Raw genomic sequence first — 26,062 nt, 5'->3', positions numbered from 1 at the left:
TTGAGACTTACATGACCTGGCTGATTCATCATAATCAAGAACGATTTATTAGACCCCAGCTAGCAACACATGTTAACCATCTTCTAGGTACCATTTATACAGCCATGGATACAAAAACTGATGCAAAAGGTCTTGATCACAAGGGATGGGACTTTCAGGAAGGTGTTTAGGAAATGAGTTTATTAAACTTATACAAACTCTCTATGCAAACTCCTCTATGATGGTGTTGTCAGGTACCAAGTATTCTCCTCAGTTTATTCTCGTTCACTAGGGGCACTTCTCTAGTCTCTAGGGGACCTCTAGAAAACAGGGATTCTGCTGGCCCCTCTGTCCACACTGCTGTCTATCAATTCACTATAGCCACTAGCACAAGCACTGTGCCAATCCAATACCTGTGTCTATACTTTTGCTGTACTGATGCTATCCAATTATTCTGCTAAAAGAGTTCCTCTCTTACTCAAGCTTTTCAACAATTTTAGCATGTTTTCAAGATTATTAGAAGTTAATTAGAAAATTATCTGGACTAGGTATGCAGTGCTGACTCTGAATACTTCACAGACTAACATTACTTTTTCAGTATACATGCTGATGGTTATGGATGTTCAAGCCTATCCTCCTTACACAGTGACTGTCTTATCTAATTTTTATACTATACTTGGAAAAATGAAGACAAACTCAAATAGATGCTTGCAGCTTCCAAATTCACTCTCAACATAAATTTCTATAATAAAAATCAATGTAGTCCCTTGCCTCAATTTTTTTCAGTTCAATGCTTCCACTGCCTTCTCCTCTCTTCATTGAAGTAAACTGGACTCAGTGATCTATTAATTTTGTGTAGAAGGACAAGCAGCCACATATCCAATTCCACACATTGCACTCTGAGAAATCCTCAGGTAGAGTGTTATTCCTGAACTTCAAACAATTTTTGGTCACTCGTATTGTGGTTGGCCATGGTTTGGTTTGATGCCGATCCTCCTGTTTTGTGCAGACAACAAGAAGAAAATGTTGTCTTTCCTTAAGTTCTACATGTTATTATTATTTTTCCGTTCTTTTTTTTGAATGCACATCTATGTTTTCTTTATGTCTTCATCTGGGAAAAATGTACTCATGGGCTTTCCTGGAACACACAGCTTCAGTTTCACCCTTTTCATAAAATACGGAAAGTTTGAGACTGAAAAGTGTACTGATGTCTTTGCTCTATACCCATTTACTGACTTCCTCAGATAAACCACTGGGAAATCTCTCCATTAGATGAAAGACATTTCTTGCTTGCATTTATTTGATTTCAATTTAATTGGCCTCTATAAAACCTGACAATCAGTTGATTCAATTTAAGTGAATTTTAACAGTTTCCTAATGGGTCATCGCCATGTGTGTTGTGTACCCTCACAGAGAGACCAGACTCCCTTTTTCAGATGTGGGAGTGTTCTGATATGGCTGTATATTGGGGGCAAGTCTCTACAACTCTGTCTACTATTCTGGGGAAGAATATCTCTTGTTCACCAGTGTCTCTTTTGTTAAATGATGACTCTTATTAGGCGTAATCATGCAACACGTCTGGTTGGCACTAGTGCTGCAAAGAAGGTGGTTATTCTCCACTGGCAACCTCTATTTGCCCTTGTTTGACTCATCATCTTCTCCTTTCCTGAAGCTCTAGATATATGGCTTTCCTTGTGTGTGCCTGAGGCTGGTGAGTGGCACTGGATGTCATTCAATTCAACAAAATCTTGCGCTCCTCTGTTGAGGAAGGAGGAGGTTGCCAGGACAAGGATGATGGTCTGGGGGTTGGGAGAGGGAATGCATTCATTTCTGGGGATTTCTATTGAAGCTTTGGGAAGGGGGAATGGGAGAAAAAAAATTGTTCTTTTTTGTTTGTTATATTACATTGTTTCCTGTATTGCTTCCCATAAAGCATTGGACAGGCCGAGATCTTCAGATGTCTCTGACATGTACTGTAATGCACATCAGTCTGTAGGTCTTTTTTCTCTTTCTTTCCAAGGCAGCCTAAATCCCAATAGCCTTTCATTAAACATCTTAAGAGCTTTCACTTTAGTACTTGAATGTTAAGGTGTGCTTCCACACTACCTATAAAAAAGTCAGCACTGGAACACAGTACTAAAAAGCTATAACAACAATAATATGTTATTATAAATTTTTTTAAAAAATCCAAATTTTAAATAAATAAAACTTTTAAAATAAATTACATATTGATCAGTAAAAAAGTCTTTCTTCATCAATTTTCTATATATTAACATACTGTAACCTTTAAAAGAAGTCCTCAAATTAATCTGTATTGCAAAACAATGTATGAAGTTACAGTAGGTGGACCACAAACGTCGGCCAGATATCCACTGAAGAAACAGTATCCATAAACTATTGTTATAGTGTACAAACCTGAGGGATATCCTAGAACTTTCTCCCTGTAGATAATATTCTAACTCAGTATTTAAGCGTAAGCAAACACAAGCTATACTAACACGCACAGAAAACAGAATAAACAAACGCTTTCTATCGGAGCTCTGAGATGAAAAACAGAAATTAAGCCCATTACAGCGGTTGTCCATAAAAGCCCCTGGAATAAATTATATCCTGATCCTTTAATCTCAAATCCATTATAAAGTGGTGTTTTACTCATGTACGAGTACAGTATGTCATTTAGAACGGGTGCATTTCACAGTTCTGAATGTGTTTAAAAATAATTTATGGGAAAGCACAAAAACAGTTTATGAATTTCATTTTGAGCCTCAAATTAACAAAAAAAAAACATTGAAAAGAAAACCAATTAAAGTCCCTCCTGAAAAAAATTCTGAAACCATGTGGCGTGTTGTGGGGAACCTGGAACAAGCTACCCTGCCTTCTTTTAAGAAACAGCCGGATAACATCCTCAGATCTGCAAGCTAACTACCAAGTGGGCTAGATGAGCTAAATGGCCTCCTCTCGTCTGTAGCAGTTCTTATGATGTCCATTGCTTATTTGAAGCCACACTTCAATATCTTCACATACAATAAGAAATGACATCTTTCATCTCAATGGTTTTTTAACTAACTAAAACTTATCAAGTACTAGAAACTACGGATAGGTCAGTTTTACAGGAATGCTTACAGGAACAACAAAACAGTAAAATCCTTCAGAAAACAAAATAAGACACATAATGTGATTCCATAGTTTATCATAGGTTCACTGATTTCTGTCATATAAGATACAGAATTTGGTTAATTCATTTACAATTATTTGACCACTGTTGAAGAAAACTCTTCACTCAGGTTAGGTGTGGTTCAGCAGAGTCCTTTATTTCATATGCATGGAGAGGATACAATCATGCAGCTATAAGAGCAGCCTCTAAATGATGATATCAAAGGTATTAGATTTTATACAGCAGGTTCAGGATAACAAGGCTCATTCTAAATTTCCATATTAGCAGCTGTTTTTCCTCTACAAATACTTCTTTGTGACTGACCACTTTATTCTTAAGAAATGAAAATTCACCTTTCAGATGGTGAAAAGGAAGTATACAAATAGAATGTGTGAAATTTAGCTAAACATTCTGTGGTTATAGCATTAGCATCACAAAGATCAAATAATGTGCCTGCAATTTATTATTTCTTACCATCACTAGGCAGGAAAAGCACATTAGCAAGAACAGTTACTATCTTGCACATTTAAAATGTAAATGCTAAAATTCTTCCTTACCAAACTAAACTAGTCTTTTATTCTTCAACCAACAGACAGCACAGGGTGATTTTAGGAATAGTGGATATTTGTCACAAACCTAGAGTGCAGTAAAAAAATTTCCCTTGCTGGAGCCATGCTTGATTTTAGCCGGCGATACGGACCTTCCATTTTCAATTGGCGCAATATTGCTATTCCTTAAATGTGTCACGCTAGCATTGTACAGATATCAGTTGTACCACTGCTAGAAGCAACTCTGAAATTGTTAAAACCGCAAATTCTAGACAGGATGCCAGGAGTCATTCACAGTTGTCTCATGTCGGAATGTACAAGGCCACCCTAGTGACCCAAGCTTTCCAGACCCTAAAATCCCCACACCCAGAATTTTCAAATAAAAAAAAAAAAGAATCATCACCCTCTCTTCAGTCAAAACACATTGTTGCTTGTTCCAACCACCTGGAAAAACGCACTACTTTGAACACTGAACCCATATCCCTGCTGTATCGCTCATTTTCTTTCATTAGCGGATCTCGTTTACAGATAATTATGTCTTTAAGCACGTATGGCATGTCATTACTTTTTCATTAAAAAGTCATCCGAGCTTCCGAGTCTGTGCCTTTTACTCAGGGTGGCACCGATTAACTTATTAGGAAATTAGGAGAACTGGTCGGTTTGCCATCTCATGGCTGTTTATGCAAACATAATTACCTATTAGCAAGTGCAAGGGCAAGTCTAAGCAGGCTTTTTCTCTTTCCAACTTTGCTGATGGCTTGCATTACTTCAGCTGTTACCTTATTAATGCAAAACGACTGTTGTTAAGCATGCAAATCACAGTCTCGGTCCTCCTGAATCTCAACACGAATGTGCTGTGTTCTTCCTTTTCAAATTCCTTCATTAAAGAATCTACATCACTGTATCTTAAAGGAACAGCGTCGACATTTTTCTCATTGCAACACAGCCCATCAAGCGGAGGGAAAAAGCGTTCATGCATGTGAACAAGCATATGCAAATAGCACCCCGTCTTTTGCTGACTTTTGCTGCTTTCCTTGCTAAGCGAAGGGGAGGTTGATTCGTATTTATCTGAGCACTGAGTTAGTAATGGTTGAGAATGTTTTGCTCCTGAAAAAGAAAGGAAAACCAGAAAAGGTCATTCACATCATACTGTAGGTCTAAAATATTCTTAATTATCTAGAAGCCTGGTGAAAGTTTAATATCCTCACTTGTATAACTTGCATAGGGTTACAATTTTGTACTATTCGTTATTTATCCATTATAGATAGTCGTGCATTACTAGTGTGTGGAGGCAAAGCTTTGACTTTGATAAGACCTGACGTAAAGACCTAGCCTACAGGAGTCAAAGTTTACTCCTACAATTTCTTCCTGCCACATGGCCACATATACTGACATAAGACCTGAATTGTATTTAATTACAGTAAATTATTTTATTATTTGTCTTTCATAAACTCCAGCACCTCTCATGTCACTGTTATTTCTATAAAAGGCATCTGTCCAACCTGTTAAGTGTATCAATGTGTATTATCAAAGCAAACAGAAAATGTTGGGGCAGTTTCCCTTTTAGAAGTGTCACAGAATTTAGATTTTTTTTTTTTACATATAATGGAAAGAGAGTGAAAAAGACTTAGAACAGCTTAAATATTTTGTGCTGACTGACACAATCAAGAAGCCACTTTTCTTAAAACTTCCTGAGTGGTCCTTCAATCTATAACACTGAGGTTCAGAAGACACAGAATGTAAACAGCGCATGAGACAGAACTGCACAAATGGTAAGGCTTTTTCATTTTTTGCTGTAACCGACACAGATGAGAGCTCCTTATTACCAAAACCTCTGCAAAAAGGGAAAAGGGGAGTAAAATGGAATATTTCTGAAAAATACTTAAATACACTTGAAAATGTTATTAAAGAGATGGAAATTAAATGGAAATCACATCCGACACCAGAAAGTCAACAACCAGAAAGTTAATAAAAAAGGATTTCAAATCTGAGTCAAGGTGACTTGTTTTTCCAATAAGAAAATGGGTCTTACAAAACCAAAAAGGAAAAACCTCTTAACGACACCCACCAAGGTATAAAAGTAGATAAACAACTCCTTTCATGCAGTCCTTCACGATTAACTAACTACCTTTGCAGCAGCTGTGATTCATTCCACTTGTCCCAAACCGTTCCAGCTACCTTGTCCTCATGGCCAGGACACTACACCTTAACCAAACAGTTCAAGGCCTGAGCAATATCTGAAATCTCTCACTTGCTTAATTACTTAACTTTATGAGGTACAGTATGTCTGAAGAGTTTGAACAACATAAGCAAACAGGAAATGGACACACATTTTACATCTTATCTATGAAGGATTGTCATTTCCTCAAACAGCAAAACTAAAATTGCACCAAATCCTTTCATCACCTTTTGTATACTCCTAATAATCAGCACTACATCAAATGTTTTTGATGTCTTTTTTTCATTTTACCCCAAAGGCAGGATCAAAACAAGCAGAATTTTGCCAAAAATCACAGAATAAAATATCTAAAAAAAAGAATTCAGTGGATTCAAATGATAATTAATGTTGTGTATCTGCCATCAGGACACATCAACAATTAAAATATTATTACAACAATTACAAAACTATATTGGAATAAGGCAATATATGTCAATATAGTACATGGACCGTGTCAAGGTTCATAGCTGTGTGATTTAAATTTGGAAATATCTATTGCTCTACTGTAATCTGGTTGAGTCACCTAATACTGACATGCCAAATTTAAATAGAACATGGAAGTACATTGTCAATGAAACATGCTGTAAAGCAGATTTCAACCAAATTCATGGTGAAGTCCCATGTACAACAATTTCCAGAAAACATTTTTGAAGACGGGTATGCTTGTGTCCTGTCAACACTTGATATCAACTACTGTATTAGTTCATTAAGGCTCCAAAACGAAACTTTTTTTTTTTGTCTGTTTTAGTGTCACTTTTTTGGTTGAGCTGTTATACTGTATATATTCTTTCCCTGTGTTCTGCTTTGCTGTTGCTTTTCCACTTCTGATTCCACATAAAGCACCCCCTTCAAAAATGTACTGCTCCTTCACAGTATCTTGCAATTTAAAGTTTGAACCTTAACAACCAGAAAATGTGTAGAATCCAGTATGTCTCTTTTCTTCTGCAAAGGTAAGCGTATTAATCATGGATATTTTCCACAGAATTTGGAAAAAATCCATGAGAAATTCATCTGGGCATGTCCATAGGGCACGGATGTCTCTATATAAGGTTACAAGTGGCAGCAGTCCAGGAGTCTTAATGTCATAGGATTAATTAGTCCCTGAAGCAAAGAAACGTCTTTGGCTTTAAGGGAAGATTAATGGAGAAGAGACTTCCCCCATGTCCATTGCTTTATGGCATGATTCATGTTTTTACTATTGATTTCCACAGTCTATTAGGTTTTTTAAAGATAGTGATCACCTTTAATGGCCATTGAATAAACTGTACCAGTAAAGAATTAAATTCAAAATAAAAACAGCAAACAAAAAGAAATAACAAGATGAGCTAGTTAGCACATTGGTAATCGTTTTCTGCATTCTTGCTGTCCAGGAGACCCAGATTACACAACTGGAATGCAGCAACTACAGAGAGGAAGAAACATGGTACTGTATTCTCAGAGCTGGAGGCTGTTAGATTTGACAATGACAGCTTGCAAATATACATTGTCTCAAAGATATTTTAATTGTTTCATAGATTCATTCCTTATAAACATACATTGTATCCCATGGTTATACAATATATAACCGTAGGTTATATACAGTATGTAGATTTGTAGATTTAGAAAATCAAACTAAATCATGCCTAATTTGCATACAATGTAATTTTTTGCCTCTTATTATACACAATAGAAGATGGACAGCATTGAATAATACCCAGTTATTTGCCTTCAAGGTGCTGATTTATAAGTTAGCCTCTTTGATATTGTCAAAATATGCTTCTTTTTGTTAAATTATTGATGGTAGCATTTTTTAATTATGAAAAACAGAAAACTGCAATATTTTACAGGAAAAAAGGAGCATATATTATATATATATATTTAAGTTTCATTATCTGAAATACCTATTGGGAGTCTAATAATATAACATTCATGTAACATTAGATCACTTCGTTAGTGTCAGGACTGCATCTGCAGTGTAGCCAAAAACTAAAATATTTTTCTCTTTGATCACTTTCATGAAACATTTAATTTAGTGAGAAAAGAAAGCTTTTTTCACTAATTGGGCGTCTGAATTGCAGTTTAAAAGGCTTCAGCTATTCTGATTTATGCCTGAAAAAAGTGAATTCCATTGCCTTTATTTGCTATCCTATTTTCTAAAATATGACTAGCATGCATTATTTAAGTTATGTGAATAGGGAGCACAGAAGCACATGTGCAGCTGCAACATACTGCTGTTCAAAAAGAGCTGTATTGCAGTAGGCAGATTGAACATGCCGGGAACATCTTCTGTGAAGAGATCTGGTATTTTCATTTGGCTCTTCATTACAACAGTGCATTCCCGCAGGAAAGCCAACAAAACAAAAAGACCCTCAACAGTCAAGCTTTCCAATTCATGGCAACATGGGACTAAGAAATGCTTCAGTTGCTTATCAACTTAAAGGAACAATGGAGGAACTGTTTGTAAGTTTTTCCTTTTGTGGAACATATTTTAGGTCTTAGCTAGCTATGATCCCAACACTATGCTGTTAAATCAACTATTTTATTTAACATAATTCATGAATGTTTATTTGGATTGTGTTTGCTGGGAGGCAGAGAGGCAAAGGGGCAGATAACGATTGGGGGCAGACATCACTTAAACGTTTGTGTCTTCTACTGGTTGGGCCTATACCAACTCCCAACCATTTTTCATCCATCCATTCATTTTGTAAACCCACAATATCCAGTACAGGGTTGCAGGGGAGCTGGAGCCTAACCTAGCAACAATGAGGGCAAGGCAGTAAATCTTGGACAGGACAGCAGTCGATTGGAAGGCACCCACAGACAAAAACACACACAAACACTCACACCAGGGCCAACTTTCTCAGAGGCCAATTAACCTACCAGTATGTATTTGGACTATGAGAGGGATCAAGAGCACCCACAACAAACCCATGCAAACACAAGGAGAACATACAAACTCCATGCAGACAGAACCCCAGGAATTGAGCCCAGGGCCCCAACGCTTTTCACTCAAAGGATAAGTTTGACTTGATTGCAAAATTGGGATAACCTTTGTACAGAGGAAAAAAACACGTGGAAACTCAGTCCCAATTGATCTATCTCAAACTTACCTGGTAAAATCAAAATACTGATAAATCATTTGTTGAGGATTTGATGTTATGTTTCTTTTTTATTTAAGGGGAATAAAAAAAGGAGGAAATGTACACCACTCTGATGACTCGCTTTATAGCTTTGTTGATACTTCTGAAAAAAATGTAAGAAAAAAAACATATGAAACAGCTTGCAAGTACCAATTTCATGCTGCTCCTAACACACTTGTTTCAAGTTTGTGACTCAGGGCTCCACAGGCCCTGGGGTTTTACAGAGCTGATGTGTGCGCTTAGACTCAGCTTGATAGTCCCCAGCTACCAGGCTGTCTCTCTCTCTCTTTCTCACACACTGACGACGATCTTAGCAGGCCAGCTCCCTGGCAGCTCAGACAATTTCTTCTGCTCCAGGCGACGTGTTCTAAACATAAGGGAGAAATAAAGATTCTTTTTTTTTTTTTAAAGAAATGAAGGTCCTGGGTTCAAACTGCCTAACCAATCAGCATATGCTTGGAACCTTTCTCTTTCTGATTCAATCATTGTGGAAGTGAGGGGGGAGAGAGAAGACAGCTTTACAACCAAGCAGGCTTCCACTGTTCTGCTAAATCTCAACCTGTTTGAGACAGTAGCTCTTCGTATTCATCTTCAACTTTGAGATTTCCTTAGGGAGCCAGACATGTTCAGGCAAAGGACGTTGGCCAAAAAAAAACTAACAACTTCAACTACAGTTTCTCAAAATTAAACAGACAGATTTTATCAATCACACCTGAAGAAGACCCCACGGCCGAAATGTTGGGTTTTCTTTCTTCTTTTTTTTCAGCATGGAATAAACCTATTACTTGTTCCTTTGCAGATTTTATCAATAGACTATTCTCTCATATGATCTATGCAGTGCTAACAGGACAAGTCTCTTGCAAACCAAACACTTCCCTATTTCAATTATCAATCCACACCTGCACTCTCAAATGGACCAGTGATCCATCTTTCTCTACGGCTACCAGCTACATTGACTCCAAGCACTGCAGCCTTTTTCTTGGAAGCTCACAATGCAGAAGTCAGCAATTCATCCATTCTGCTCAGGTTTACAATTGCTAGTTCTTTTCCTTCTTGACATGGGATTTTGCTATTTGAGTTATACTGCAAGATTCCAAGAACAAAAAAAACAGGTGATGAGAAATGTGTACATACGCTGTATTTACCTGAACATGCAGCAAAAACTACTTTCTAAGTGATTATGTGATTTTCAGGGAGACAATTTTGGTAAACTATAATTTTAAGTGGGCATGCAAACCTTTGGATTCTTCAAATCAGTAGCACCTTAAGAGAAAGGCATTAAGCAGCTATTCTTAGACCAATAATTAGTTCAACTGCAAAATTAAGAGCTCAGCTTTAATACAGACATAGGACAGGAACTGGGCACCAATGTTATATTGTCATTTGCTTTATAATGTTATCTCTTACTTAATGTCAATTTTCAATAATGGTCTTAAAGTTAGGATATGCATATATTTTCATATAACTGTGATTTCATAAAAGCAGGGTAAGGAGAAGTAAGGAGTGCCTTTAGAGCATCCAGATTGAGCTGTCTGGAAGACACAATGTACAATACACTGTGAATGATTTAGTGCTCCCGACTGAAAAATTGTGAATTTAACATGTACTGAGGGTCTTTCAATGGAAGAAGTTAATGAAAACTTAAATTAATTGGCCACTTTCATTACTTAAGCCCCTAATAATAAAATTTAAAATAAATGTTGTTAACTATGCTAATTTTTTATTGATAAAAAATAATCAGAATCACTGCTGCAGTTTAATTAAAATCCCCACACCTTACATTTCAATTAGGGAACAGTTACCAAGCACTGTTCTGCAAGCAAAGGAGAAAGCAAAGCAATGCTTTTGGATGGGGATTAATGCTTAAAATCACAGCAGTGACATTGGCACTGTTTTGTGAATCACATAACCTTCTTGGTACTTGAGGGATCCTTTTTAATTGTTCAGCACTTTGAAGGAAAGCTTTCAGAAGGATTTACAAATATAAAGGTACTTCTTCGCTGGAGTTAATCATGTTATAGCTTCCATTCTCCAGTTAGGGGCGCTGGAAAAGCATAAACGGAAACTACAATGAATGAGTGGGCATAAAAGGAACAGCTCGGTATTTGACACATTATAAACCCATGGCACTGTACTTTATGGACCACAATTATTAAGGTCTTCATTGTGACATTACTCTTAATGTCCTAGATCAGTGAGTCTCTTAGAACAAGACGACAAATGCATTACTATGCCAGCTCTTTCATAGAGCATGACTGTCTCCTAGTGATGAATACAAGAGTAAAATCACCCCCTCTTTTATCCACAGAAACACAATCCACCAATTAGGGATAGTTTCAATTTTGTGAACATGCATAGAGGCACGTTCACAAAATTAAAACGTGCTGTAGAGGTAAAATCAGCACTCCAGTTAACTAGTGCACCTAATATAGCGAAATCACAAACGCGTAGAAACTACTTCACACACAAGCCTTGGTGATAGGTATTGCTTCCTCCCCATAAGAAAACTTATGAAGTTCTGCAGAAAGCTGTTATCAAGACCAAATTCAAAATACAGCTGCTTTGTTTTAATGCTGTTGCAGTTTCCAAAAACAGACTTGATAAAGCATTTATTGACTTATTCCAAATCATATTCATCATTCTGTTGTTCAATCCTGATGCTGTTTAGTAACAATTATGTAAAACACATAGCAATGATGATACTGTATGGTTTATGCCAGATGCCTGAGCTCGTCTGATCAAGACTTGAGGAATGTAAATACATGCACCTGTAATGCTGATGAAAGTTAGTATTTTCAGAAAGGCATTATGCTTTATTATTACTATTTTGTAATGTGTAGTCATTTTGGCTCATTTAAATGTAAAGCAGGGATCCTGAATGTCATTACGCCAAACAGCAGAAGCCTAAAAAGCTCATGATTCATTCTCTTAATAGAGAAGAAAATAACATGGCCCCCTACGCTCTCCATCGATTGAAAATCACCTCACAACCTCAACAGTTGCCTTGACCTCAGTGGCGATATTAGGACCAGGCTGAGTTTTATTTGTGATTAATTCAGCCTGCCAACCTTACAGAAACATATGTTTCTATATATTCTGTGCTCATAACACAAGATGTTTTGACGAACCACAGCACAAGTGTTTCCATCATGCTAAGATCGCAGTGGTGATTGGGAAGCTCACTGGAAAGAAAAACTTTTTTTGTAGTGCTCCAAACTGTTCAAGTTGCTATAATGCTGGGCTTGGATGCATGCTGCACAGATATCACACTGAACAATAGAAGATGGTTGTACCGGACTGCAGCCCTGGTTACCAGTGAAAACAGTTTGCTACAGGCCAGCAGCAAAAACAAAGAAGCCCTCAGGATAATGAGAAGGTGGTGTAGATCGAATGCTACACCCACTACAGCAGAAGTTCAAATCAGGTAGGTGTTGCATGCAAAAAGCAATAGTAAGGTACAAAACTATCATTTTCTGCATGAATTTATTGATCTCTAATCAATTGACGATAAAGAATATGCTGCTACTGTACAAAATTTTGATGGATCGCCCTAAGGAATGGTGATATCAGCACATAAATTGCTCATGATATACCAGGACCCGTGCTTAAAATTCTAAGCGCCTTTGGAAAATAAAAGGAAACAATTCTTTATTATCCTGTCTGGACACAATAAATAACATCTGACTGGGTCACGATCCCTACAATTTAGATTCCACTTTTGACACAATGTTGTATGAATTAAAATGTTTTACATTACGTTTTCCGGTTTACACAAAAGGGAAGAAAAATGAAAGATTTAAAACAAAGCAACAAAGACTTTTTGAATAAAAAGATTCAAACATTTTTTAACATTTTGAAATAAGCATAGTGTGTATTTAACACCAAAGGTCAGGTTTTTCTGAACAGTATTACACTTCATTTTGAAATCCATTGTTATTCTGGTGTAAGCTCATCCAGTTGTTGATTAATGCAAACGCTGCTGCTATGCCAAATAGTCTATCCCTAGGTCTTCTATGGGCAGTGATTTTAATAAAGCTTATGCGCGAGCATTTTATCCTCCCATTAAAAAAACATATGACACTGATCAGATTAGTAATAAAATCTGTCAAACTGTAGGACTGCCAAATGTGTGGATTTTTTCTTCTAATCATTCACTGACACACATCTATCATCATATAATACACTTGCCAACTTTTAAAGTTAACCAAGCAGATCATAATCTGTGAGTGGGGGTAGAGTCGAATAAAGGTTCCTAAAATGACAGATTCATTTTTTTTAATTCAGATTTCAGGACACCTGAGGGAATAACTATGATAAGAATCCAAATAAACATCTTAAATCTTTGCGTGGCAAAGTAAATTTACGTCCAGCCATTATTTTATTCCACTTTGCATCCCTTTCGAATCTCATTTTGTTCTTCCAACCTCACTCATCATGACAACCTGATATGAACCTTAGACAACTTTACAGACACATTCATGTACAGTACATTTAAATACACAGCAAACGAGTGACTCAAATACTTAATTTGTCCTTATGCCTATATTTTCTATACCCCATTCATACCCATGCCTCATGTCAATTTAAAAACAGTGGATTCCATAATACTATTCTTGAAATGAAGTGACAGTGAATTTTAGGGGATTTCTGTTTTCACTGCCAAGCATTATACAGCTAAGCAAATTTCAAACCAATTTCAAACAAGATAAAATTCTAATTTCCTTTTCTGCTAAGCTGTGCTTAATGTTCTTTTGTGTTCATTCTTATTGTATCTTTAATTAACTTTCTATCACTATGAAACTACATAAAAATAGTCCAGATAAAATTTATTGGGATGACCCATCAACAGTTTGGGTTTCTAATATCTGGCTGGAGATAAGCAGAGATTTAAAATAAAATAATCTACAAGAAAAGGTTTATTATTTTAACAGCTTGTGTAGCTGTGCTTTTTTACTCCATTAATTTCTCCACTGTGCCTTATGTTTAGGTGATGGAAACAGAACATTTTAAAGGTAATACCAAAATCGCTGGAGATGCTGGATACTTTCAGTTCCTTCTAACCTCACAAACACCCACTGAGTTTGCAGAAATCAACTTCATTCCTTAAACACAGTGTAGTAACACTACAGGGAATGGAACATACAGTTTTGAAACAGTATTATAGGAATCATTTTATCATTTCTTTATTATTGAAAGATCTCCAAAAGTTAATCCTGAGAAAATCCTGAAAAATATCTTCTAAGTAAGATTTAAAGTTATAGATTACTATCTGCCCAAGAGATTCCCGTAACATATGTCCAGCTCATGTGAGAAATAATTTTCTAAACCTACCTGTTCCCAGCAGGTTGCCTATTTCTATACGTTCCATGCTTCACTTAACAGATGCTTTTTCACAAAAGTGAAGTCATTTTGTGCACATTTTCTATCCGGCACCTACCTCTCTTTCTCTTTATACTGCCATTGTTTAATCTCATTCTAAAACTACTGCAATTTATTTTCTTCTTTTTTTAAAGCTCCACCATCTCAAAGTATTTATTCCTTTTTGATTACTCCAAAACCCATTTGTCAGAAAACGCAGTTGACAGATTCTTACCAATATTGACAAACATCGCCACGATGTTGACAAATGACCTCAAATTATACTGTTTTTCTGCCAGGTGAAGCTAGGAAATAACTTGAGACCAAGAACATTCGTCATTGCTGTAATCTGGAGCACAGGCCTGCAAATACTGTTGCCCGGAAACAGGAACGCAGAATGTCCAGAATTTATGAAACAAGAAAAAGCATGTAAATTGAACGGTAGATTGCTTTGAGAAATGCAAAGATTTTACATGAACCAACTCTGTAACGGAACTATCAAGGGCAGGGAAAAGAATATGTTGATTTTGAAATTAATCAGTATTGTAGCTCTCTATGGGTTAGACTAAATTAGAGTTGGTTTTAATACCAGTTTTTCCCTGAGTCAAATATACACACGATGCCAGACTAGTAAAAAGCCATCCTGATAAGGTCCTACAACTTACGTATTCCTGCTATCCTTCTCCTTCTGAGCATCTGACAGGATTTGAAAGTGAAATATACTGAAAATTGTAGAGTATTACAAAACTCCATGCTTAAAGAGCTGCAAAAGTAGCTGGGAAAAGTACCACTTTTACTACTACAGACTGAAAGTGACCAGAGAATCACATACTGTATTCGATTAGGCACACAAAGTACCCTCATGACATAAGGGAAATTAAAGGCTTACAAACCTGACATGATAATCAGTTAATATGACTATCAGGAATACCAGCATGCTTTAAAATTTCAAACTCTAGATTAAAAGCGTTTGCACGCAAGCTTTTGTTAAACCATGTCTGGCTCTTACCTCAGGCTTTTTAAGCATTTTAATATTTAATTTTGTTAACTGGCCCACGGTGATTCATCAAGAAAACCGAATGATCAGAGAGTGTTTGATTGTATTCCATTGTACTATAATCTCATTCATGTTCCGCCAGCCTCCCACATTTACCATGTTTTCTGGATTTCCCAATATTGAAACCAAGGGTAAGATCTACCAGAGCTTTTTAAGGTAGTAGAAAAAAAAAAGTTGAGACATCCTTACTGATCATAGCGGGTTGCCCAGATTTCTCCTGTCCCATAAAGGGGCCTATAGCTATGATGTTCGATGTTAAGCTTTAATGCAAAACTTTCACACAGCATTAAAGAATGTCTGAGACTCCTGCATTGAAACTGTATGCCTAGTAAGATATCTTCGAAGTGCACCCTTGGTACAAAAAGATTGCAGTGAAAATCCTTTTCAAATTCCACTTGGGCCCAGACACAGGAGTAAATGTACAGTACACGCAGTGTAATGAAAAAAGATGCCTCTTTTTGTTCAGCCTTGCATACTGTATTTCTATTGATCTGATAGGGCTCCCATCTTGTAACTAAGGAGCAATATCGGGGGGTGGGGGGTTTCTCACTGAGTCTCTGTTACAGCAAAGTGGAAAAGCAGGTGCTGCCAAGCTAAACTCCCAGCTGAAGCGATGATCAGGCAGTAGAATAAGAACAAAGAGCCTGGTTCACTCAGGGGTTACCTGTTCTAGAAACCTTGGCCTCAACTGCATAAACAGACTCAGGCATTACATACCCAGGGATTAAATATGTAAATAAATATGGATAGTGGACTCAATGTGCAAAACTTTGAGTCATAAAGAATATGGAAGTGGTAAATTGATGATTCAATCCAATGATTCAAATGGCACGATGCAAAAAAAAAAGTATATTATGCGCTAAGGTGATTCATCTGTTAATGTCTTGTTTGGCTAAATCTGAATTTATTATTTCACTGGAGACTAAACATCAGCTTCAAAATCCACAGTTACATAATGTGTATCTGGGCAGTGGCATGGCTGGCTCCCTGTAGAGCATCCTGCGCCTGCACTATGGCTAAACATTTAATTTTACAAGGAGCACACAGATAAAAAGAGTGTTCCTTCTGTATTTCAGATCTCAGGTGATCCTGCAGAGAAACATGATTAAACTTGAATCCTAAAAGAATGGCAACTATAACTTTTAGTGGAGAAGAACATCACTTACCTTGATGTCCAAGACAAACGAAGAAAGCAACTCATTTAATACTCTTTAACATATTGGTAATATGGCATTAAACTTTTCCTTTATGCCTTTATCCTCCATTTAGGTACGTTTTTGGACACGAAAGCCACTCAGGTTCATAAGAGAACCCATACAGTTATCCGCATCTTTAAAGCCTTTCTGTGGTATAACAACTTGCAATAAAATTCATAGTCCATTTAAATTCAACTATGGAAAATGTTCATACATTCAAAAGTTCAAAATCTGAACTGTCCTGGTCTCAGGCGCCGAAGAGAAATTACAGTACATACAGCCGACACTCAGTAACAGTAACTTGTCAGACATTTGTACTGACAAATACGATCACTGCACCTGACAACCTTCAACCCAGTCATTTTCACAGTTGTGCTTTAATGACCTTCAATTTACAGTAAAGCTGCCATACTGTATCACAGAATCTAAAATCTATGTAGAGCTCACAACTGAGAATTCTCTGACATCAGTTATCTGGGCTTCAGCTTGCATTTAAAGTAGAGACTGGCAAACGTTCTCTAACACTTTGTATGATCGTTTCGCATGCATTTGTTAAATGCAAATTCTAAATAAGAGAAAACGTGGGGAAAAAAATCACCCATTGCCTGAGGCTCACAGACTTCAAATGAATAAAACATTGGTGAAATTGGTGGACTCTCGTTTACTCTTTCGGAATATGACTGATGGCTTTCAAGGTTCCTGTCAAAAGAATACATTAGCCCGAGGGCAACAAGCAAACTCCAAATCTGTAATAACTCCCTGCTCTTCGGTTTACCGGAACATAATTTCATCTGCTCATTTACACCTTGGGGTAATACTTCATTATGACATACTCGCCTCCCCACGTATAAGCCTAGAAGACAGATGGATTACCTATGACAATATAAACCGCGTAGCTACACATTTATGTGTCAGTAAATGTATTTGTCCTCAGTTATTTTAAACATGCATTTTCCCGTTGAACTAAAAGTGAGAACGCGCGTGCGCGAAATAGAACGCAGAGCAATTTAGAACATCACGTTCTGACTGATAGATCCAGAAAAATCTTCATTTAACAACAGCAGTAACTGCAAAAAGAAAAGAAAAAAAACAATGGATAATGTATGTCTTCTCCCTATAAAACCATTTCATTTTTTCTTTTAAATGGATCCAAACAATGAAAATGGTGTCAAAATTATGCGTAAGACTTTACGCGTTGCTTCCAGCTACTTTTTTTCGGAAACTATTTCTCATTAAATATGAATATTATGAATATTAAAGTAAAGAGGAAAATCAATCTGCATAGTAGATGTGCAGGAATGAATTCCTCCGGCTGAAAGAGACAAATGAATCGCAAATGTTTCTATGCAAAAAGATACAGTTGCCAGAACGAAAAGCCAAAGCATAGGAAATATCCATATGTCTAAAAAAATGAAATTACTTTTTCTATCTGTTGACAGTGGCTAACGAAACCCCTTCCTACATTAAGTGTCTTCAAGCTTTAGGATCTATGTACTGTACTTTAGTTGAAAGGGGTGAGAGAAGGACGTTATGGGATTCAGGCTACCCAATGGATCATAAGGACACAGTGCTATCGACAAAAGTCGATGCCACGAAAAAAGGACCGAAACGATGCTTTAAAATATTGTAACGCATACGGCAGGTTGTTCGAACCGGCTTACTAGCGCGGTGACGTCACCGCCCTTCCCCGTGAATAGCAGGGACCGCAGCCGCCGGGCTGAGGGGAGATTTGGGAGGCCCGGGTCCGAGTCCCCAGCGGTGGGGGGCCGACCTAAGGCGGCAGCGGCGAAGGCGCATACCCACGTGAACCCGAGAGCGCTACATTGGTGTCAGGAGTGGGATGGAACAGCCCTTCGCTGAGGACGGCGAATTAAGCGGGGGCGGGGGAGGCTCGAGCCGGCTTACCAGCGCGGTGACGTCACCGCCCTTCCCTGTGATATGCTGAAGTCTAGAATAATAATAATAATAATAATTGCTTACACTTATATAGCGCTTTTCTGGACACTCCACTCAAAGCGCTTTACAGGTAATGGGGACTCCCCTCCACCACCACCAATGTGCAGCATCCACCTGGATGATGCGACGGCAGCCATAGTGCGCCAGAACGCTCACCACACATCAGCTATCAGTGGGGAGGAGAGCAGAGTAATGTAGCCAATTCATAGAGGGGGATTATTAGGAGGCCATGATTAGTAAGGGCCAATTGGAAATTTGGCCAGGACACCGGGGTACACCCCTACTCTTTTCGAGAAGCGCCCTGGGATTTTTAATGACCACAGAGAGTCAGGACCTCGGTTTTACGTCTCATCCGAAGGACGGCGCCTGTTTACAGTATAGTGTCCCCATCACTATACTGGGGCATTAGGACCCACATGGACCACAGGGTGAGCGCCCCCTGCTGGCCCCACTAACACCTCTTCCAGCAGCAACCTTAGTCTTTCCCAGGAGGTCTCCCATCCAGGTACTGACCAGGCTCACACCTGCTTAGCTTCAGTGGGTTGCCAGTTGTGAGTTGCAGGGTGATATGGCTGCTGGCCATCTTGAAGCTTCATGTACAGAGACGTTGGGGGTCCCTTGGTGCCTTGAAATTCACAGCCGTATGCCATATCTAGCGAAGGTTTATGTAGCGTCAGGTTAAAAACAGGACGTTCTCATGAAATGCGAGCCCTAACGACAACTATTTATTTCAGTTTAAAAAGTTAATTAACCCTGCCGGATCTATATTTGATCAATTACAATTCAGGTTGTCTTCCATGTAGTTAATGGATAAGATTTACAAAATAAGCACATGCACACCTGCTGTGGTCGTTTCAGCATCTGAAAGCATAATCACACTCCACACTCTCCCTTATCCATTTATTCGCACACAGATTAATACATTTCCATACACACTAAATTAAAAAAAAATGTCTGAGAATTACTGTACGTAGGGCGGTTCTCTTTTTTTACCCACAACAAATACTGTACCTAACTAAATCCCCCGCACATTTTCCAAATGTTTAAGTTAGCTCAGACCGTTAAAAAAAAAACTTAAAATGAATTAATATTCCACCGAGAAACTAGCGTCTTAAATAAGCGATGAGCCCTGTCGTATATTTGCCACATAAAAAGCTATTTAGTGTTTCGGCCTCAGAAATGTAAATGGAAGGTTAACCGGGTGAAAAGCGAGTCAGAGTGAAAAAAGTCCAAATATAAAGAATAATGACGACTCCTGGTCCCTCCTCCAGTCTCCGTTTGAGCAACTTAACGCCTCGTCGTTTGGAGCAATTTCTGTAAAGCCCTTTGCGGTTTGAGTGATTGATGAAGCAAGATTAAACTAAACGCGTGAACTACAAGAGTAACCCCTCGCAGAATTATGAATAGCTAAAACGCTACTAAGTGCAGTCAACAATAACAGAAGCTAAACGCTTGCAAGCACCTTCCACTTTCCGTGCCATATTTGTAATTAACGTACAAAAATAATTGAATTCACGTGTGATTAAAAGAAGATTGTTACGGCTATATTCAACTTTATTAATATTCTAGTTTCTTTAAACAGGTTTCGGCGAAACACATAAGGACACTAAAATCATTATCTTTTAGTACAATTCACAGTTAATTAGTAGAATTCATAGTTAAATGGCTTTTATCGAGAAATAAATTAAGCTTTCTTCTTTGTAGACCAGTGCAGTGTAATAATCACTGCTGGTCAATAGCATGCTTTTTCTTGTGATCTTGCGCATCCCCACGGACAATTTTTCTTAATCCATATTACACGAAATTCTCTCGCACATGCTGCTTCCACAGCACAAAGTATAAGTGATCATACTTAGGCTGATTTGCATACTGTGGAGTTGTGGGTTCAGGAATGTTAAGCAATCAAAGCTAGAGAACGTAAAGAGTGCATGATGTCAATGGAAATGACAAGATCGAGCTTTAGGACATTCAGATGTTAGGCAAACGCAAGCTTCTAAAATGACATCTGAATATATTGGCGTGTATATCCCCATCACAAAGAACGCGCACAGCTGGCGCTGCTGTCGGCTGCCTTTTATTTAACGAGCCGGGGTTGAAGTGCAGTTAGTGAATTGAGAACCTGAAAAATTCTCTACCTTCCAATTCCAAAAGAAAAAAAAAACCGTCACATAACTTCTGCTGAAACAAACAGCGTGAGGAAGTGTGCATGAATATCAAGAGTATGTACAGGCACTTAAAATTAATTGTACCAGCATGTTATATATACAGCAATAACTGAAATCTGCAGACGTGTATCGTGTACGACCAAACCTACCCTTACAAGTCTTCATACATATTTCAGACCTATTAGAACAGATATTACCCGGCACAGCAACGAAGTGGGAACACTGCGACCTTTAACAAACACGCACGCACTGCATTGCATGCTATGCAGCACCCGAAAACAACTTCTTGAGAAACAGTTTAATAATAATAATAATAATAATAATAATAATAATAATAATAATAATAATAAGAGGAGCACCAACACCCTCCCCTTTGCACTGCAAAGTGTCAGTATACAAACTGGACCATTTGCGTTTCACAAACAGCACAAGTGCAAGAGATGACAACAACAACAATAAAACGCAAGAGTTCTCGCTGGCTTCCCTACCTTTAGTGGCTGTACCTGTGATGCCGACGCCAAGGGAAAAGAGGATGGCCAGAGAGAAGTAACGTCCTTTTGAAAATGTTCCCATTGCTGCTGTTCTTCCCGTCTTCACCAAGTAAAACGCGAAGATCTTTATTCAACGGGTAATCATCACTGGCGATGTGACAGTAACAGGTTCCCCTGTTGTTGTTTTTAAGACACTGAATAGTCTCTCTCACTCGCTCGCTCTCTGGCTTCCTTAGGTTAACAAAATAGCTGAATCAACAGCAGTATCCCTCCCGCATAGTTCGCTCGCTGAGACAGCACCTTGCGCCTCCTAATTCTAACCTGTCTTACTACCCAATGTGCGAGTACTACAGAGTGAAATAAATTAACTACCGCCGCTAGCCAATGGTACAGCGGTGGGCGTGGAGCAGACCTCGTATCCACCCAGACTCCAGTGACAGTTTTCGGTGAGCTGCCAAGGTGTTGCGTGGCGAGAGGGAAAAAGATACAGTAGCAGCGGGATGCTTTCTGGATGGGAGCAAAGCACCTCTCCCAAGTGAAAAAGAGGGGGGAAAAAAAACCGTTTACCTTTCCGAAAGGCACCGTGACAGAATCTGTGTAATACTGAAGAGGTAACCGCCTTGGAAAGTCTGTAACAATTGGTGAGCGCTAATGAAAGCGTGTCAATTTTTGGCCACACTAGTATTGCGGCTGCTGAAGAGGACTGGTCGTTTTGGCACAAGACTGCGTTTAGAAGAGAAGAGCAAATTCTCACATAGTCACATGGACGTAATATGTTAAAGAGGTATTATTGTCGGTGTAGGGACTTTGGTTAATAAAAAGTCTGTTTTGTTCACTTGATACGAGTTCGGTAGCCAACGCGGAACTTGGAGCGAGTATTGCTCTTTGAATATACAGTATATGCAGATTGAGGGACTGAATCCAATATTTCATAGTCGTTCTCTTGTTTATATCGCTTATGTTTTATTAAATGAATAAATATCTAAAATGTTTAATTGTGAAATTCTTGGAAGTTAGGAACTGAACCGAAAATAATGCACCAATTATTTTTTAAAATATCTGCTATGATTAAAAAGCCCAGTAATACAGTAGATTGTACTACAGGGCTACTTGTACAGCCTACAGTAGGTAATTTCTGTTTAGATTTCTCATATACTGTACTTTTGTTGTAAAGCCATATAATAATAGTGTTATTCGTTGCGCTGTGTTTTCTGTCTTTCTGAACGTTTGTTTTTCGATTGTAATAATTACAGTATGTGTACATTAAGTTAAGAAACAGGTTCAGAAGAGGATTCGACGCAAAGGTCTGGCTGACGTTTACTGCAATACGACAGACGTCATACAGTAGGGGATTAAAAAAATACATCGTCATGTTAGGGATAACAATTCCAAATAAAAAGGGTCCCGCATGACGTTGTTTTATGATATACGCGATACTTTACGAAAGGTTTTCCAAATGCCTGTCATTCTCTGCCTGAATTTTCAGACTTATTTTAATGCCTTGTCTGGTGTGATTCCTGCCAGCTCATTTAAACTTGGCAATACCATAAACTTGTATAGTAGAAGAACGCAGGCTACCCACGCACAGTAGAACGACAGTTCCAGTGATCTTATTATGTAGCATTCTGTGGGCACAAAATATACACACTATGAAATTCAATGTAAAAAGCTGCTTTCAAAGTCAGAATGATTTTGAAGAGCTTATAATGGTAGAGGCTCTCAGGTGCCAGGATTCTGAACTGTCACCATCTGGTGCCTTCTTACTACAGTACATCACCTTGAGACAAGAATGTGTACTATTTTACTGAAATCTTATTGTTTAGTATGTCAAGAGACCTCATTTCCCCATGGTAAAAATTCACTGGGTGCAAAAAAAAAATTAGGTAGGTGAGTCTCATACAAACTGTGGGTGGATTGTGTTTCAGTAGAATGTAATACAGTAGAATAAGATGTCTCCACATGTTAGGTATTGAAAAAAAAAATCATCACTCTCACTGTGAAGCTTCTTTTCCTGAGCAGCAAGTCAAATCTCCATTTTGGAAATTGAGTGTTCTGCATTAAGCTGGAAGCTGGTTACAAGTGAGAGAAGTCTGTTCAGCCTGTTTTGTTTATTTGGGTGCAAGTAGCATTTTAACCTAAAGACTTTAGCTAACTGCTTTTTCATGGGTCACTATTGATCGAACTTCCTCTTTGATCTATGAGGTCTGAAGTGGAATGAACATCCAGGGCAAGGAGTTTGCAACACTGGGTTAGAAGACATCTTTTTCCAAGGTCAGTAATTAGGCTTTTCTGAGGTTGCAGCCTGGGGAATCCATCAGTTTCTTAACATGGCTTCAGTGTTTCCCATTAGGACTGTTAACATACAGTACCAATGCTTTGTATGTTTCATGCAGTTCAGTCAGCTGGCTTGTTCATATCTTGCATTCTGACAGCTACAGTACAATCCGCTTAGTGTTAATAGCAGTTGACAATCCATGGCACTAGTATTAAATGCTAAGAGAAAGCTTTCAGTTAGCACAGATAATGTGGATTCTACTAGCCTAAAGGTCTTGATCATTATCACTGTTATGTACAGTACAATAGATATCACAAGTAGGGCAAGTCTCTTCAGACCTCTGTGTCATAAGTGGTTCAAATCTGTCAACACATGTTTTATTTGATTTTCTAAAACTGGTTGATTAAAAAATAAATCCAACCATAGGTCTGTATTGGGGTGGCCAGAAAATCTAGTTTGAATGTTAATAATACAGACACTTTAAAGCCATTGAACAGATCATAATCTATTTGTCCAGTAGAGATAAACAGTAATTTTGTCTTGAAGGAAATCTATAAACAGCAGTGAATGTTTGACAGTGTGCTTGCCTGAAGGTTTGATATGTCATCTAGATACTGTAGCCCCTATTGAGAAGGAAATAATGGATCAGCTGGTAAGCATAGTACTGTGTGCAGGCATGACACTTTGCTGTGTGTTCAGTAATTTATAAGAAGCATTGTCGTGCCCTGAAAACTTCATAACCATAGTTATTTATTACAATTTCCTAAGAATGTGGTGAAAAGCAATTTGGCTGCCAGGTGCTCAACTAGGATTTAATTATAGCTTTTGTCTATTTCTAACGGACAAAACCAAGTTGACATTTAGCAAAAATTGTCCAGATAAATACTTTTAAAAATATGAGCAAAATAAGTAGAAAAATATACAGTGGGATACAAAGAATATGTTTTGCCTGAATAAAACAAAATACACTTAAATTGCAATGGATAATTCTGAAAACTGTAAAAGTCTCTGTAAAAGTTTTTGAGGTTTAGAATTCCGATCTGTAATATGTATCACACTTTCAATTTTTTATCACATCTAAAGCTGATAATAATCACTTTGTCCAGAATGAGAAAAGAATAAAAAAACATCATCAAGCAGCTTTGATTGTTCCCCCCAGCAGTTTAACAAAGCATCGCTTGGCAAATTGCCGATTCAGGCTGCCACCTGTTCTAGGCTTCAAGAAATTCAACTGCAGTAATTTTTACTGAATGGCTGATTAAAATGAAAGTTTTGGCCCAGGTATGAATATGGTCAGTAACTTTGTCTCTTCAAACTACTGGGGTATTGTCTGTATCTCCTGAATGTGTGTATTTATTCTATAATGTATTGTTATGCCTTACAGTGATTAAGGTAAACATACAGTAAGTGCTGTACTTACTGTATTGTGACCTGCTAGACTCAGAAGATGTCCTTTAAAAGAGTGAATAAGTGGTTTCAATTTACCAAAGAGAAAACAGATCTATTCCCATCCATATCTTGTACTGTACTGTATCTCTGTTTTTATAATTACAGATTGTGTATATGCTGTCAGCCTTTTTTTAACAAACGCACAACTTACATTGAGGCAAAACAAAACTCTCATGTAAAAGCTTCAATCTCGCCTGTACTTGCATAATGATGTACAAGTACAGCCTGCCACAAAGATTAATTAGTGGGTTCAATAGTTATTAAGATATACACCAACTGAGGTGACACTTCATAGTTGGTATTTTAAAAGCCGATAAAAAAGCACTCGGAATGTTTCACTGATTTAGCATTTTTTGGCTGTGAAGAGACAGTGCTAACAATTCCACCACATTAAACATTTCAACTTTGACTGGCTGGAAACTAGTGAATACTGACATGTAGATTGTAGCATCACTGAGAATCTGAGAAGAGTTTCCTTTCAATTTGAGCATGTGAGGTGAATGGATAATTGGGGAGATTTCTTTGTTTTGATAACAAATTATTTTGTTGGCCTCCTAGAATCCGCTGTTTTTTTTTCCAAACCTGTGATGATCATACACGCTGCAGTAAAAATGCAAGGATTAACTATTACTGCAACAGGAGGTCTGTAGGCCTCTGGAGGAAGAAAGCTGAATTAAATGCAACCATTCTAAAACATGGCAGTAATAAAGGCAACACAGTAGACAGCTGAGAGTTGTCTGTGATTCAGAAAGTGTTTGTTGCAATGCCAAAACTGTTCATCTGCCAAGAGCCATATTAATTCTTGCAAAGTTGATGGGAATTCCTGGTATACCTAAACCACCATTGAACTAGATGAGTGTTTTTGAAGCTGAGACAAGGCTGCACATTAACAAATTACCACAGATGTCATTCACAGGCAAGCTGCTTGTTCCTGAAAAAAATGGCACTAGCTCTGAAACTGCAAACAGCAGTGTCTGCTACCCCCCCCCCCACACACACACACACCCTGCAAGTGCAGTACTGGTGGTAATGGTTGTTAATCTGACGAATTATCTCCCAGTCCACAGTGCTTATAAACTCAAGGGTCACTTCCTGAA

General features: G+C 37.9%; 1 protein-coding gene across 1 annotated transcript in view; it reads right to left on the bottom strand.

Annotated features, from left to right (window-relative positions):
• Nucleotides 1-21,792, bottom strand: part of unc5db (unc-5 netrin receptor Db) — a 244,701-nt gene extending 222,909 nt beyond the window's left edge. Inside the window, exon 1 of the mRNA XM_088624196.1 lies at nucleotides 21,239-21,792. Within this exon, the coding sequence (XP_088480322.1) occupies nucleotides 21,239-21,323 (85 nt within the window). The 5' untranslated portion in view covers nucleotides 21,324-21,792. The remainder of the gene's footprint in view (nucleotides 1-21,238) is intronic.
• Between the last annotated feature and the right edge of the window lie 4,270 nt (nucleotides 21,793-26,062).

This window comes from Lepisosteus platostomus, chromosome 3, assembly GCF_059453375.1.
Source record: "Lepisosteus platostomus isolate fLepPlt1 chromosome 3, fLepPlt1.hap1, whole genome shotgun sequence".
Classification (NCBI taxonomy): domain Eukaryota; kingdom Metazoa; phylum Chordata; class Actinopteri; order Semionotiformes; family Lepisosteidae; genus Lepisosteus; species Lepisosteus platostomus.
The sequence above is the reverse complement of the archived record's forward strand: the minus strand, read 5'-3'. Positions and strand labels throughout refer to the sequence as shown.